We start from the raw sequence: 14,577 nt of genomic DNA, 5'->3' as shown, positions 1-14,577 counted from the left end.
TTAGAAGGGGGCCAGGAGGTTGTCCCGGGATAACTTCTCCGACACTCAAGTCAGGTACTGAGAGTAAAAATGAGAGAGAAGCTATGGACGCTGCTGAGAATCAATATATTGAATGAATAAATTATGCTCTCAAACCTGTTATTTATAAGAGAATATATGTGATCTATCATGGACCTTCTATCTTGGCCACAGATGAGCCGGGGGTCCCAAATTCGGTTTGGACCTGATCTTGATGAGCTCATTCATAAGATATAAAACTCGAAAAATATTTTATTCGAAATCGAGTTAAACTCAAACATATTCGAATTTTTTTCTAATCAAACTCGATTGCAACAGCGTGTGATGAAAAAGATAGCGGGGGAGAAATTTAGCCCACGAAATGAGTCTCGAATGCCAATCAGGCCCAACAACAGTTGAGGGCAAAGCAGTCACTTACGTGAAAGAGATGTGTACACCCTGACCCTGCTTACATGGCTGAAACACAGCTCTTGACTCAATCCCTCCCTCGAGAATGGAGATGCGAATTGCATGAGAGAAATGAGCCACGCTCCCTTCGGAGAGACGAAGAAATATAGTAACCAAATCTGTATCTATTTATCTCCTCAACATGCATTTGCATGAGCTCAACTGTGTGCGATGAAAAAGAGTGGGGGAAAAATTTCATTGGAAGTTTCATCGATTTTTCTATTGTAATCTCCGGAAACCCCCAAAGATTTGATTGTTCTTTCCGTCTCTCAATTCTATTATTATTTTTCTTTTCAATCCGAGTTATCTATTCCTTTTGTACAAAACCCATTGATTTTCTTGGGTTTATTTATTTATTTTTAAAATAGATATAAGCTTATAGACCCACATCTGTCTGTGTGTGATTTTGGTAGCAGAAATCAAGAACTTAAATGGCGAATGCATCTGGGTTGTTTACGCCAGTTGTTCCTTGTGGTAGGAAGAGATTTTCTCCACCTATGGGGATTTTTCGATCTGGGATTTGGTTCTCTGAGGGAGTTTCCAGGAGATTAGTGTGTTCCAGCATTGCTCAGGGTGCAGAGAAGCTTTCACCTTCTGAATCTAGAGTTCCCAGGTAAGTAATTAATCACGAAGTTGAGATTTTGTGGATTTTTTCGTTTTGAATAATGTGGGTTTTGCTTTCCAGTTGCTTAGAAATATTAAATTTGCGTTTTCCTTTTTTGGAGAAAATGAATTGTGAAATTTGGATGCATAGGCTTCTGATCGGCTGTTGCTTGCTTGTTTTGGAAAGCGCGTGATGAATATTTTTGTTCATAATCATTTGTTAAGAATTTGAGTCACTACAAGTTGGATGTTTTATTTTTTGGTTGGTCTCGTGTAAGTTGTGATTATTTGCAACTATTTTTTGTATGACCTGCTGTCCTTTGGAACCCATTAACTAATGCAATAGTCTGCAATCCACATTGGTTATACAAACCACGTTGGACAAGCTTTGTATGACAAGCTCGCCTTAGAAGGTAATGGTAGATGAATCGAATCGTAATCTTGACTATTGGTGAAACACTTACTAATCCACCGACTCGGAAAACCTTTGGTTGTAATTTTTGCAACTATTGATATCAATGGAGGTTTAGTTGTTCACATGTTATCTTTTGTGTGAATCTCATTTAGCACGCGAGATGTATTGAAGGAGGAAATCTATGGATATTTGTTGCTCATATTCTATGTGAGTATGAATTTTGGATAAATAATCTGCAAGCAGCTAAAAGGAAGACTAATAAAGTTTGCTATTCTTTATATCTTTTTTAGATGTAAATTTAGACCACTTTGATGATTAGTTTTGGCTCATTCAAAGGCAAACACTAATTTTGGTTACTCCCATTCATGTGACAGGAAGCTGCCTAATGATTTGTCGTATTTCCCTGTGATTTTACTCTACTTACATGCTAATGGTCTCTGGTTGCTTTAAGCGTGCTGCTGCTTTTTGATAAGTATTATCAATGATGTTTTGATGAAGCTTTAATTTTTCTCTTTGTCCCCTTCTGGTTGATTTAGCTGGTTGCTTATTGATGCAAGGGAAATATGCTGATGGTTAGTTACCACAATAACAAAAGAAACAATTAACATATACCATGGCTATTGCTTGTTGGGCTGTATGTTCTGTTCATGAACTATTGGTGCTGATCTGAGTCTCCTTTTGTTCTTCTTGTGCATTCTGAATCCACTGCCCTCCCAAAAGAAAAAAATGATTGCATTAATGAACAAATGCAATGTTTGCTGACCAGGATTGAAGCGGAAAGTGTAAAATTTACTAAGTCAATTTCCATCTGTTGATCTTTTATTTCTCCATTGTTGATTTTAAGTGTTGCCTTTTAATTTCAAGCCATTTCTTTCAACATGGCTACTTTCCACACAGAATGCTAGTTGTTATCGTCTGAACCCTATCGACTGGTCAAAATTATGTTCTTGGATCTTGGTTACTAAAACTGTCGATCTCAATTTAGTAAGATGTGATCATTTTATGCATATTGAATCATATTTTGGATGTGTTCACTGCTTTCGTTGTGTTAAAAATCAACCTTTTCCTAGAATGTGTTGGCTTATGTGATCGCAGTAGGATTTTGAGGAGCACCTCATATATTAGTCTGCATTTTTGTTGTCTTGGTCTTCTTGAAACACATATCATGAAATGTAGGTTCGTGTATTCACCGTATCTTAGTGATTATTCAAATTGAAAGGATGTTTCAATTTAATCTTTGTATAGGCTTGTTAGCAAAGGCTGCAAGTTAGTTGGATGTGGCTCTGCTGTACCAAGTCTTCAGATATCTAACAGTGACCTCTCAAAAATTGTCGATACTTCTGATGAATGGATATCTGTACGAACTGGAATTCGAAATCGAAGAATTGTTTCTGGTGAGTTTTTTCTTCCCCTCAGTTCCTTTTAACTTGAACTGAAGTAATAGTCAGGATATTTATGTTAGTATTTGGTTTTTCTGAGGTGAGATCTTCTAGCTCTTCAAGCGGTTAGAATGATCAGTCCTCCATATTTACATGCATATGAACATGACTTTTTTGGACTTGGGAAGCCAACCAAACAAGGCCACATGTTTGTGCCCTCGGCAGTCCAGATTTGAGTGAAGAAAAACATCAGTTCACCTGATACTTTTCAGGTCTATGGATTCTATTTATCAACCTATGTGTAGCTTAGAAATATACTGATGCAGGAAAGGATAGTTTAACTGGTTTGGCAGTAGAGGCAGCTCGGAAAGCTCTCCAGATGGCCTTGGTTGATCCTGATGATTTGGATCTTGTGCTAATGTGTACTTCCACTCCCGAGGATTTGTTTGGCAGTGCTCCACAGGTACATATTGTAGCATTATTCTTAATTTATCGCTTTTTTTTTCTTTTTTCCCCCTTGTGATTGTAAGACAACCCTGATTGTTTCCAATCTTCAAATTTGTATGAACTTTTTAAAGCCTCATGATTCTCTTATATTTGATGATTATCATGCCTTTGCATAATGCATAACTTTTTTTAGTGTCTTATTATTTGATTTTATGAGCAATGGCATATTTGAGAATTCGAATGTGTTTCTGGCATTTTTTTCCTAGATTCAAAAAGAGCTTGGCTGCAAGAATTATCCATTGGCTTATGATATAACGGCTGCCTGTAGTGGTTTTGTTTTGGGCCTAGTTTCTGCCGCTTGCCATATTAGAGGTAAAAACTCAGCTTAAAGATTGCAAATATTGGTAACTTATTAAGAGTCTGTTTGGCTCATCTTATAGGTTGTCAAGACATTTTGAGGAGGTTTAAAAACATGTAAGAGATATGTAAATGTTAGTTCAGATTTTTTTAAAGACATTTAATGTTTAAACATAAGCTTCTTTGAGATCTTCAAAAACCAATGCGATCACAGCAACATATCAAATAACCCAAATTCTTATCCTTATATCTCATGTTATCCTCCTATCCTTCTCCCCCCTCTATTTTTTTCTTTCTCCCTAGTTCACTTGTTTCCTCCACTTTTCTGGTGATTTTATTTTCTTATTTTTACTTATTTTCTTATGATATTTGGGGCCTTAATTTTAAGATAAAATGTAAGAGCTTATAAGTTAGAGCCTATTTGGTGAAGCGTATCTTAAATATATTTCTTCCCTCTCTATTTTTTTCTCTCCCTAGTTCACTTGTTTCCTCCACTTTTCTGGTGATTTTTTTCCTTATGTTAACTTATATTTTTTGCAATATTTTGAGAATCTAATTTGAAGATAAGATGAAAGAGCTTATAAGTAAGATTATATTTGGCTAAGCGTATCTTAAATATCTTACAACAGAGGCATAAGATGTTTTAGTAGCTTATAAAGTATTAGTTCTTATTTACAATTAAGCTATTAAGGTATTCGTATAAAAAGAATCATCCTTGGGAGAAGAATTGCTGAAAAAATTACAAGGCAAAATGAATTTGAGAATAATTTAGGATATGCTACTAAATTTTGAGATTTTTTTTGTTATTTTGAATTTTATATTATCTTAAATAATAAGTTGGTATTGAAAAAAATTAATAAATCTTATAATCTCTTATTGGCTTATTTTGAAAAAACCTAAAATATTTTTTTAAATACTTAATATACTCTAAAAAACATGTTACAAGTTCCTGAATATCTTTTAAATTTAATATCCCTGTTTATTCTCTAATCCCTTTTTTCCTCATTATTTTTATATTGTTCTACTCTCATGATTTGTTTCTCTTCCCTTATATTAATTTCTTGATGATTTATTTTATCTAAACAGTTGAAAAGGTTAATTTTAAAATAAGATATAAGAGCTTATAAGTTGGTTAAATATCTTCTGAACTCTAAAACCTTATAGATGTTTACGGTAATTTTAACTAAACAAGCTCTAAAACTTCTTTAGATTTAAAAGCTTATATTTTAGATAAGTTTTAGTCAAAGGGACTTTGCGTCATCATCGAAATATGAATTCTTGTGATTTATTCCTAGGTGGTGGCTTCAAAAATGTTCTTGTGATTGGAGCTGATGCGCTATCTCGCTATGTTGATTGGACCGACAGAGGATCCTGTATTCTTTTTGGTGATGCTGCTGGTGCTGTGGTAGTACAGGTTCCGGATCTTATCTTATCATTTTCATGCCATTTATCACTCTTTTTTCCTCTAAAAATTGAGAATTTAAGGAAATCATCGCAGCGTGTCTTTTTCATTTATATACAAATTTCTTCTTTTGCAACAGCAAATTTTATGTGGATAGTCTTCGATTCAGGTGACTACCTTTAATAGTCTAGTTAATTTTTCATGATCTTTTAATCAGGCATGTGACATAGAAGAGGACGGATTATTTGCATTTGACTTGCACAGTGATGGTGAAGGGCAAAGGTATCTTTTAAACATCCTCTCGAAGAAAACCTGTCTTGTAGTTCTTCAGACTAGCTATGTAATACACATGTAGCATGTATGCTAAAATTTATTCTGTCTAAATCATGGTAGTTTATGTTATTAACCCAATTGGATATACCAAAATTTTCGAAATATTTTCAACTAAAAATGAAATTAGCAGTTTGGGTTGTGATTTATTAATAACAAAAAATTAAATCTATTTCTTCTTAGATAATGAAAGACGAAACTATTTAGATAAAACTTAATTAGTGACACACCAAATAGACCAACGAACACCTAAAAGCATCATAGCGCATGCGGTGCATGTGCACTATCAAATATCTGGTTTGTGTCGGTTGTTGTGTTAGTAACATATTCCTTTTTAGGATATTTTAATAAATTACAATAGCAATACATAAAAAAACTTGAATGGCTTCTGATTTTGTTCAGATAGCTAAAACAAGAAAGCCGATTTTAATAATCTGGATTAATATCACACCAAATATTTAGTATACATATAGATATTTCGATAAAGTAAAAGTTGTTATTAATGGCAAGCCAAAAAAGATCTCCCAAGTTGTTCTTACTTTATGTATTGAATAGATACATATAGGTAAAAACTGTTTTTGTCTTTTCTAGACACTTAAACGCCACTATGAAGGAAAATGAAGAGGATCAAGCATTAGGGACCAATGGTTCACTCCTTGGACTTCTACCAAAAGGGTCTTCATACTCCTGCATACAAATGAATGGTAAAGAGGTCTTTCGATTTGCTGTTCGTGTGGTTCCTCAGTCAATTGAATTGGCTTTAGAGAAGGCAGGTCTTGCTGGGTCCAATATAGATTGGTTGTTACTTCATCAGGTATGTGTAATTATATTGTTATATTGCATTGTGACTTATCACGTAAAACAGATTAATTGAACTTTCTCACAAGATGCATAGTCCTTCTTGAGACAAGAATATTGCATATTCCTTACTATACAAGCTGAGCCTATATTTAGCTTATTGTAAGTTGAGATATAAGAGAATATACATAAAATAAGTAAAAACTTGTATGCACCTCTGTGAGGAATGCTCAAATTGTGGTTTCATGCGCTCCCAAAGTAGTAGTTACATGTATGATCAAACTAGGAAAGCATGCCCTCATAAAATCGTGATTACCTAGCCAATCCTTGTATATTTAGAAATGTTTGCATTTACCATGATAGTCGATCAAAATATTTAAATCTACCTCCCTCGGAAGAGAGGAAAACATATAATGATTTTTGGAAACTGGACTTTTGAGGATATAGTACTGACAGGGGAACATTTTAAGGATTCTCAACATTGTCATTCACTCTACAGTTGCTTGTAAAGTCAAAATGAGATTGTAGAATTGCGTGTTACTTGAAAAGACAACTTACACAACAACTCACTTAAGATGGATTTCATCCACTGATCAATATATTAAACTTGCTCTTTAATCTAACCCATAATCTTGATACAAACCACATTGTCGACCTTTTCCACATGGTAGTCCCCTTCTTTTGGTCGCCCACTCTGTTGCATCAGTTTTTAGTGAAAGCAACAATGTTAAAATATTGGATTGGGAGATGATAGCTCAATCCAAGAAAAACTAGTATATCCTCTCAATCTCATAAGCTACACCACAATTACTTGTTAAGCTGATATGAAATTGTACTATATTTGTAATTTTGACTTACTTCAAGAAAATGAATGTATAATATGCATGCAGTATGCATTTACATATTCATTGAATTCACATTGCACTTGTGGAAAACTTTCCAGACTACGTGAGTGCATTGCCAATTTGGTGACATACTTTGATAGGAAATTTGACTTCAGATTTTCTTGAAAAATTTTGTGCTACTCTTCATTTTACCAGTACATCTAGTTCTATGTTTTTCTCGATATTAGAATGGATTGCATTTATTGCCATGTGTGGATGAGACAAATCAGCAGAAGAAACTTGTTCATGTAGGCAAATCAGAGAATTATCGATGCAGTAGCCACACGTCTAGACTTTCCATCAGAACGAGTCCTTTCAAATCTTGCAAACTATGGTAATACAAGCGCTGCATCAATTCCATTGGCATTGGATGAAGCTGTGAGAAGCGGGAAGGTGAAAGCCGGCCATACAATCGCAGCAGCTGGTTTTGGAGCGGGTCTTACGTGGGGCTCTGCCATCATTAGATGGGGATGATCAACCGTCCAGAAAGAAGGGGATTTGCAAAAATCGATTTTGTAAGTTTTTAAAATTTTGTTTTCGAATTTTGTTTCATGTACTAAGTTGTTACAGTGGTCTCCTTTTGTTTTGTCTTGGATATTTCGAACTGCAATGACATCAATAATGTTCATTCTTTTTGCCCTCAGTTTTTGACTTTGTTCCTAAATGTGATGTTTGGTCGGACTTTTGACTATTTTCAACTAAAAATTATTTTATGACAAATATATTGAAGATATGGTTTATATTAAAAATAAAAATTTACGATAAAAAAGTAATAAAAATCTCAAACTCACGAAATATATCAAACTATACTTTATAAAATTTTCTCTCTATTCAATTGTTTTTTTTCACAAATTGAGATACCTATTTATAGAATTTTTTTGAAAATAATCTAAAAATAAATATATCATTACATACATCATCATACATTAATTTTCAATATTTACAATTCTTATTTTCTAACATTCAAATATATCAACTCTTATTTTTCAACATTCAAATATATCAACTATTATTTTTCAAAAGTTTATGTTTAATTTTGTTCTCTAATAAAAAGATATTCTTTCTCATTACATGATGCGATTTTTCGAACCACGAAAAGCAAACGCGCTAAAAAACGGAGTCACGTCCTCGATTCGATGAAACAAAGAAACGGTTGTCCTTATCTTTTTGAACAAGTAAGTATGTAATATTCACCTCTAAATCACGAAGAATTTAGCAACAACTATTAACGAAGGATAAACAATCGAAATTCAAGCGAACCTTCAAAGAACTCGTCTTTGACAATCGGAGTGAAGAACAATCGACAAACTCCATAAAGTAATAAATTTTGATAAGTTTGATTTAAGAAACACACAAAGGTGTATAAAAAAGCCAAGCTTTGAAATTGAGAGAAAACTTATCAATATATATGTTCTTATAAGGAAAAATACATCAAAATCCGTATCTAGATTTTCCATATCAAAAACCTGCACGGCGGCGCGCTCGGGCGGGAATTTATGTCCGCCCGGGCGCAAGTAGTTCGGCTTTCTCTCGCAACAGGGTACGAAATATCCGCCCGAGCGGAGAGTCTTCGACCAATTTTTTTTATTGAACGTAAAGGCGCACTCGGGCGGTAAGTTGTGTCCGCCCGGGCGCGATGTCTTCGAATTTTCAACATTATTTATCACTTGAATAATGTTCCTTTGGCCCCCAAACGTACTCCCATGCATCACGAGCCCTTCTTGCTTGCTCATGACTCCCTGTAGTGCTTCCTTGAACCTCTCCTTCCAATCCTTTGAAAGCTATGCCCGACCAGATTCATATCATTACACACATGTATTTTATTATGAAATACCTATTTCTAATACCAAGTATATGCACGGCTTGAAGCATTTTTTCGGATTTGAAAATAAATTTAGATACAATAAATTATTTCTAGTAAGTTTAAATTTATTAAAGCAACTCAACTACACTTAATAAAAGGTAAAATGCGCTTATTGTTTTTTTTTTTTTAATTTAAAATATTTACACAGGTAAAATATTTTTATCATAATATATGTTTCAATGATTTTATATTAAACCGCTCGTTGGAAAAGAATTTATTTTGTGAATCCTTTTGGGTTAGTTACTTTTTCAAGAACTTTTAAGTAACATTTTCATAGTTCGTTCAATAAAAAATCGTGCATGGATATGTTAATAAAAATAACTTCACAAAAATTCATCTGAGATGATCTTACGAGTCAATTTTCTGAGACATATATTTTATAAAAAGTATTATTTTTATGTCAAAAATATTATTTTTTATTTTAAATATGAGCGGATTGACTCATCCTACCAATAAACATTTCTTAAACCATCTCAAAAGAAATCTACTCAAAAAAATTTTGATTATAATTTTTTTTTGGTAAATAATAGTGTTTATTCTTAAATTTAATCAACTCTATATTTGCGTAATGCCGTTATTTTAATTTTTATTGCATCTGCTTTTCTTAAAAATTTGTTTTAACAATAATGTATACAGTGAATACTTGAAAATTTTCGAGGGAAAATGGGTAAGTGTAACAACCTAATTTTATTTTTGGGGGGGAATAACAACTTAAGTTTTTACGAAGGTGTTCGGGATGAAAATTAATTTTTGTTGATTTTATTTTGTTTTTGATATAGAAATTATAATATATTGAAAACCCCGTGAGAATTCAAAGAACAAAAAATTAATTTTTAGGCTATAATTCCACTCTTCGATTACCAACTTACCATCTATTTCATCAAATATTAAAGGCAAAAACTTGTGTGAGACGGTCTCACGAGTCGTATTTGTGAGACAGATCTCTTATTTGAGTCATCCATGAAAAAATATTACTTTTTATACTAAGAGTATTAGTTTTTATTGTTAATATCGATAGGATTGAATCGTCTCATAGATTAGAATCCGTGAGACGGTCTCACATGAGACTCACTCAATATTTAAATAACGAATATCAATTATCTATCACACATTTTTCGGCTCCGACCATCATCTTCTTTCTTGAAAGGCATCAGGTCCCATGGATTTTTGTTTTTTAGTCGACGAAAATGGTTGTTATAACTCGATCTGAACTCGATATCTCGTTCAAACTTAAGATCTTAGTATTAAATGAACTACAAGTAATCAAGTGATCTTCATGCAAAATGGGTTAGAAGTCATTGGCTCGTGTGGACATTTTCAATCCAGGTAAACATATGAGTTTTAACAATTAAACGGGCTAACAATTTCGAACTGTAATTCGTGCATTTTTTTAGTAAAACTTGATTTCTAAATTCACAAAAATTGAGATATAATTCAAACCCAAATTATTTCATTTTTCCCATTCTCAGAACACCGGGGTTGGCTAAAATGACCGATCTTGTATTCGTCTCCATCTGTAAGCTAGTTGCCTGCCCCAAATAGCTTTAGTGCAAACGTTGAACGTTCAAATGAAAAGATTGGATAAAATTTATTACAAGAGCAACTAAAAGTATATTATAGATTAAATTTATATATTGTCACAATAATTATTACATTTTTGTATCGTTTGAAACGTGTAGGTTTACAAATTACCGAAATCCCAGAAAAGGAAAAGCAAAAAGAATCACAAAGAACCAAGAAATATATGACACTCAAAAGTTTCCCTTGCTTGGGTTGGCAAAAAAAAAAACAGTACATTTAATCTGTTTTTACATCTACGTGGGCTGAGGAGATTATCACCATACGTCTCGCAAATATCCTTCACGTCATTTGAAGATTCTTCACCATGGCCTCGGCTTTGGAGCTTCATCGGCTTCGGAAAATATTGACCCGAAAGTTTTATTATTTGAGCTAGCCAATATTTATAGGGCAGACAAGTAAGCTAGCTAACCTCAGGGGTAATACTTGCTTCTTGCTCCGATCAGTCCACAGTTCTGTTGGATCTCGGTTTTTTCGTACCCAAATGCAACTGAAATTTTTAAAAAATTTAGATCTTGACATTCAAGATATATTTGGACACTCGTATGGTTTTTGTAATTAAACATTCATAGGGAATTTAAACTTTATACCTTTGGTGAAAGATTCACACGGCTCCAACTATTCCGGGGTTAGCAGAAATAGCTCTTGATGAATTCCCTACGAACTTTATTCGAATCTCATTTCTTTAACCCTCTTATCAAGTCCACTGACTAAATCGTTTGTTCCTCTTCCAAATAGCGCACTAGAATATTTGAAAGAAGTTTTGCGTAGAGATTAATTAAAACGAGAGACGGCTCAAAAATCCTTGAAGTTGATCAAGGTGGTGGCCGAAATATTGGAGAAGGGAAGGGGAGGAATTTTCGAAAAACAAGTGTGTGGAGGCTAGGGTTAAGTCTCCTACTTAAATAAAACCTCCATGGCCTAATTACAGTAATATAATAATTGAGCCTATTTAATTAAAATTAATGAGCTTGATTAATTAATTGGACTATTCAACTAGTTTAATTAATTAATCAAAGTCCATTAAAACTTTGATTATTTAGTATGTTGAATTTGTACTCCTACAAGCCCATTTAAACATATTTCCCACCATATTTGATAAACTTAACTTTTGAGTTTTAATAATTTAAATTCCCAAATAATATAAATTCGACTCCTTGAATTTATTCTCCTCAAATTTTATAAATTCAACTCCTTGAATTTATTTTTTCAAAATTTAATTATCATAAATTCAACTCCTTGAATTTACTATATCATAATATAAATTCAACTCCTTGAATTTACTATATCATAATATAAATTTAACTTCTTGAATTTATTCTCTCAACGGGAACAAATGATTCAGTGCTTGTGTGACCCTCAATGATTCATGGATACAGCTAGCCGTGGATTCACAGCTCATTGTGATTCAGGACAAAATCCTTTATTTGGCTTTACCCTAATTTTCCTATTCTATGTATCAACAATTGATCATTAGAAGGTCAGAAATCATATTTCTGATTAAATCCATCGAATCATGGTAAGAGCGTCTAGTAGCATCGTCCCTTGGTTCATCGAGGGTTGCATATTAATTCGATAACTATGTGACACATATAAATAGTGGTATCGCATGTACCATTGGAGAACTCCTTCTCCAACGTACATCTCATACTTTGGCCAGAGATTCCATGCACTATTATTTCATCAGATCACATAGGATATCCACACCCGTAGGTGAGCAGTGAATTCTTGACTACAATATACTGGCTCCTACATGTGTCGCAACTGTACCCAATCTCGCCACCTGATGACTCTCCTGGAGTCGGTAAACGAGTCAAAGCACAGCCCTAGCATATAGAGTCTCAGTGTTGTTCCGGGTCGTAAGGACTAATAGTGTATAATAGTGTATAATCATAACCACAGACTTATCTTCTCGATGAATGATAACCACTTGGAAATTCCGAGGAAGGGTTGTTCGGTATAATCATCATATGACTACTCATCTGCATGTTTGGACATCTCTATGCCCTTACCAAGAGACATGGTACACAACATCACAGATGCTAGTCTCGAACTCAAGCGATCCTTTATCCATGTTTTAGGCGACTGAATCTCCTAGGATCGAATTTAGATCATACAGTGTTTACAAACGAGTTTAAACATCGAATTACGATTCATTTGTATTAAAGTACAATCATGGTCTTTAGCTATGTTGTTCACATAGGTATACAGATAAAAAAGTAACAAAACATGAAATAATGAATTATATTAAAATAAAGATTGTTTATTACAACTGAGTCAATAAAATCCCTAGCCAACAGTTTGTTTACAGGCCATCTACTCTAACAAGTTCTTGGTGGAAATAAAGATCTATAGAAGGAAGGCAGGACGGCAAGCAAGAAGAAAGAACCAGAAGACTAGACCCCAACTCAACCATGCCTCTCTTCCACTTAGAAAAAATCTTCCTAGAGATCCCTGAAAACATAGTCAAGGCGTAAAATTGTGTTTCGAAACAGAGATTCTGCCTCAATTGCACTTAAGTTGTGGTCACAAGACCTATAAAAAATGTTGACAAGTAATTTCAAGGTTACAAATTGGTAGAACTTGGGCTGCACATATTCTTTGGCTGAAACTGCAAGAACGAGCTCTGAAATTACTCCTGCTTTGACAAAGTTGTTCAATTCAGCCTCGTAAATGAAGTCCTGGAGTAAAGAGAGTGTTCATTTGGCATAAACTTATGAAAGCAAGAACATTTTGCAGATGCTTAGTAAATTACTAACCATCTTTTGGTTCCTGAATCAAAAATATAATACGGCAGGACCAAGTTCAGCCCCAGATTCCTTCGGAGCTCATCTTTCTTGTTAACATAAATAATCATTTACGACATGATCATCCGAATAGAAAACCAGTACTTTGAATATGTAAACAAAATTACCGAGGCTAACAACACATGAAATATTTTTACACAAACCTCTAGCAAACCCCTGAATGGAGCCAAGCCAGTCCCAGGCCCAATAATTATTATGGGTGTTTTAAGATCAACAGGAAGCCTGAAGTTCGAAGTTCTAACAAAAATTGGGGCCCAATTGCAGTATCTGCTTTCCTCCAAAGGCATAGCATTCTAAAAGGATGCAAAAACTAAGATTCAAGAAACAACTATCAAATAAGAATATGATGCCGCATGAAATGAGGGAAAAAGTATGTGCGTCGAATGGCACCATCAATCAAGAAAATATACTGGTGGGTCAAAATAATAACTCACCGTTTGGCAACTCAAAAAAATTAACAAACTACTTGAACATATTGTGGGGATTTCATTTTAACATTAATAGTAAAAATCTTGTGTGTATAATATATCAATGTTGTCCCAGATTTTTTAACACCCAAGCAGCGAAATAATTTATCACACAAATAAATAACTGAAATAAAAATAATTCTGAGATAATTATGCACAAGTATATATACTTGCGCGATGCCTCAGAGCAAAATAATCATTAGAAAAATAACTTAAGTTTACAAAACCAACACTAGTGATTCTATGAACAACTATTTTCCTTAACACGTTAAGGAATCAAATTGTATCCTAAAACAAATAACCAGAATTGAAACGAATCCAAGGAATGAAAAACGATTTGCCGAAAAACTGAAGCAACGAAACAAAATCTTCAATCAACACTTTCACAAGTGTTGTCTTCAGCTGTTTTCAACAACCACGGCAACATGTTAAAAAACGACGATCTTCAAACGACGATGCTCTGTGTCTTGATTCTTCTCTCGATATCTCCGCGTCTATATATCACTCTCTATCGTCTCTATCTCCTCTCTTATGATTCTTATTTATAGGCATGTTTTTCCTTAAACGTGTTTCCTTGATTAGATGCCTACAAATCATGGTAAAATAGAGTTTTATAATGAAATAAATACTTTTGAGCATATCAAATTAAAACTAGAGTCAATATCTATAAAAGTATAAAAAGGCAAAACTCTTAATCAATTATTTAACAAAATTATGATCAATAAGAAAAAGATAATTTTAAAGAATGAATTATATCTTGAAACTCAATAATTATTTTTCC

General features: G+C 33.6%; 1 protein-coding gene across 5 annotated transcripts; it reads left to right on the top strand.

Moving 5' to 3' along the window:
* The first annotated feature begins 453 nt into the window (after positions 1-453).
* On the top strand, positions 454-7,723 carry LOC142530457 (beta-ketoacyl-[acyl-carrier-protein] synthase III A, chloroplastic-like). Of its 5 annotated transcripts, none has more exons than XM_075636292.1 (9): positions 454-689; positions 944-1,078; positions 2,729-2,877; positions 3,189-3,325; positions 3,576-3,681; positions 4,962-5,080; positions 5,286-5,350; positions 5,990-6,212; positions 7,333-7,723. In XM_075636292.1, the coding sequence occupies exons 1-9, from the start codon at positions 637-639 to the stop codon at positions 7,552-7,554; spliced, it is 1,209 nt and encodes a 402-aa protein (XP_075492407.1). In that variant the 5' UTR covers positions 454-636; the 3' UTR covers positions 7,555-7,723. The 5 variants fall into 5 exon arrangements, with proteins under 5 accessions (XP_075492407.1, XP_075492416.1, XP_075492409.1 ...); XM_075636301.1 differs by having other exon boundaries at positions 882-1,078; XM_075636294.1 differs by having other exon boundaries at positions 834-1,078.
* The last annotated feature ends 6,854 nt before the right edge of the window (positions 7,724-14,577 follow it).

Source organism: Primulina tabacum, chromosome 2 (genome assembly GCF_025594145.1).
Source record: "Primulina tabacum isolate GXHZ01 chromosome 2, ASM2559414v2, whole genome shotgun sequence".
NCBI lineage: Eukaryota > Viridiplantae > Streptophyta > Magnoliopsida > Lamiales > Gesneriaceae > Primulina > Primulina tabacum.
This window is presented reverse-complemented; position numbering and strand designations above follow the sequence as displayed.

Bases quoted from the DNA above. Each gene is read 5' to 3' on its own strand.
- LOC142530457 (XM_075636292.1), top strand. From the start codon at position 637: ATGAAAAAGAGTGGGGGAAAAATTTCATTGGAAGTTTCATCGATTTTT. The intron at 5,081-5,285 runs GTTCCGGATCTT...TCTTTTAATCAG, and splicing joins CTGGTGCTGTGGTAGTACAG to GCATGTGACATAGAAGAGGA. The intron at 5,351-5,989 runs GTATCTTTTAAA...TGTCTTTTCTAG, and splicing joins AGTGATGGTGAAGGGCAAAG to ACACTTAAACGCCACTATGA.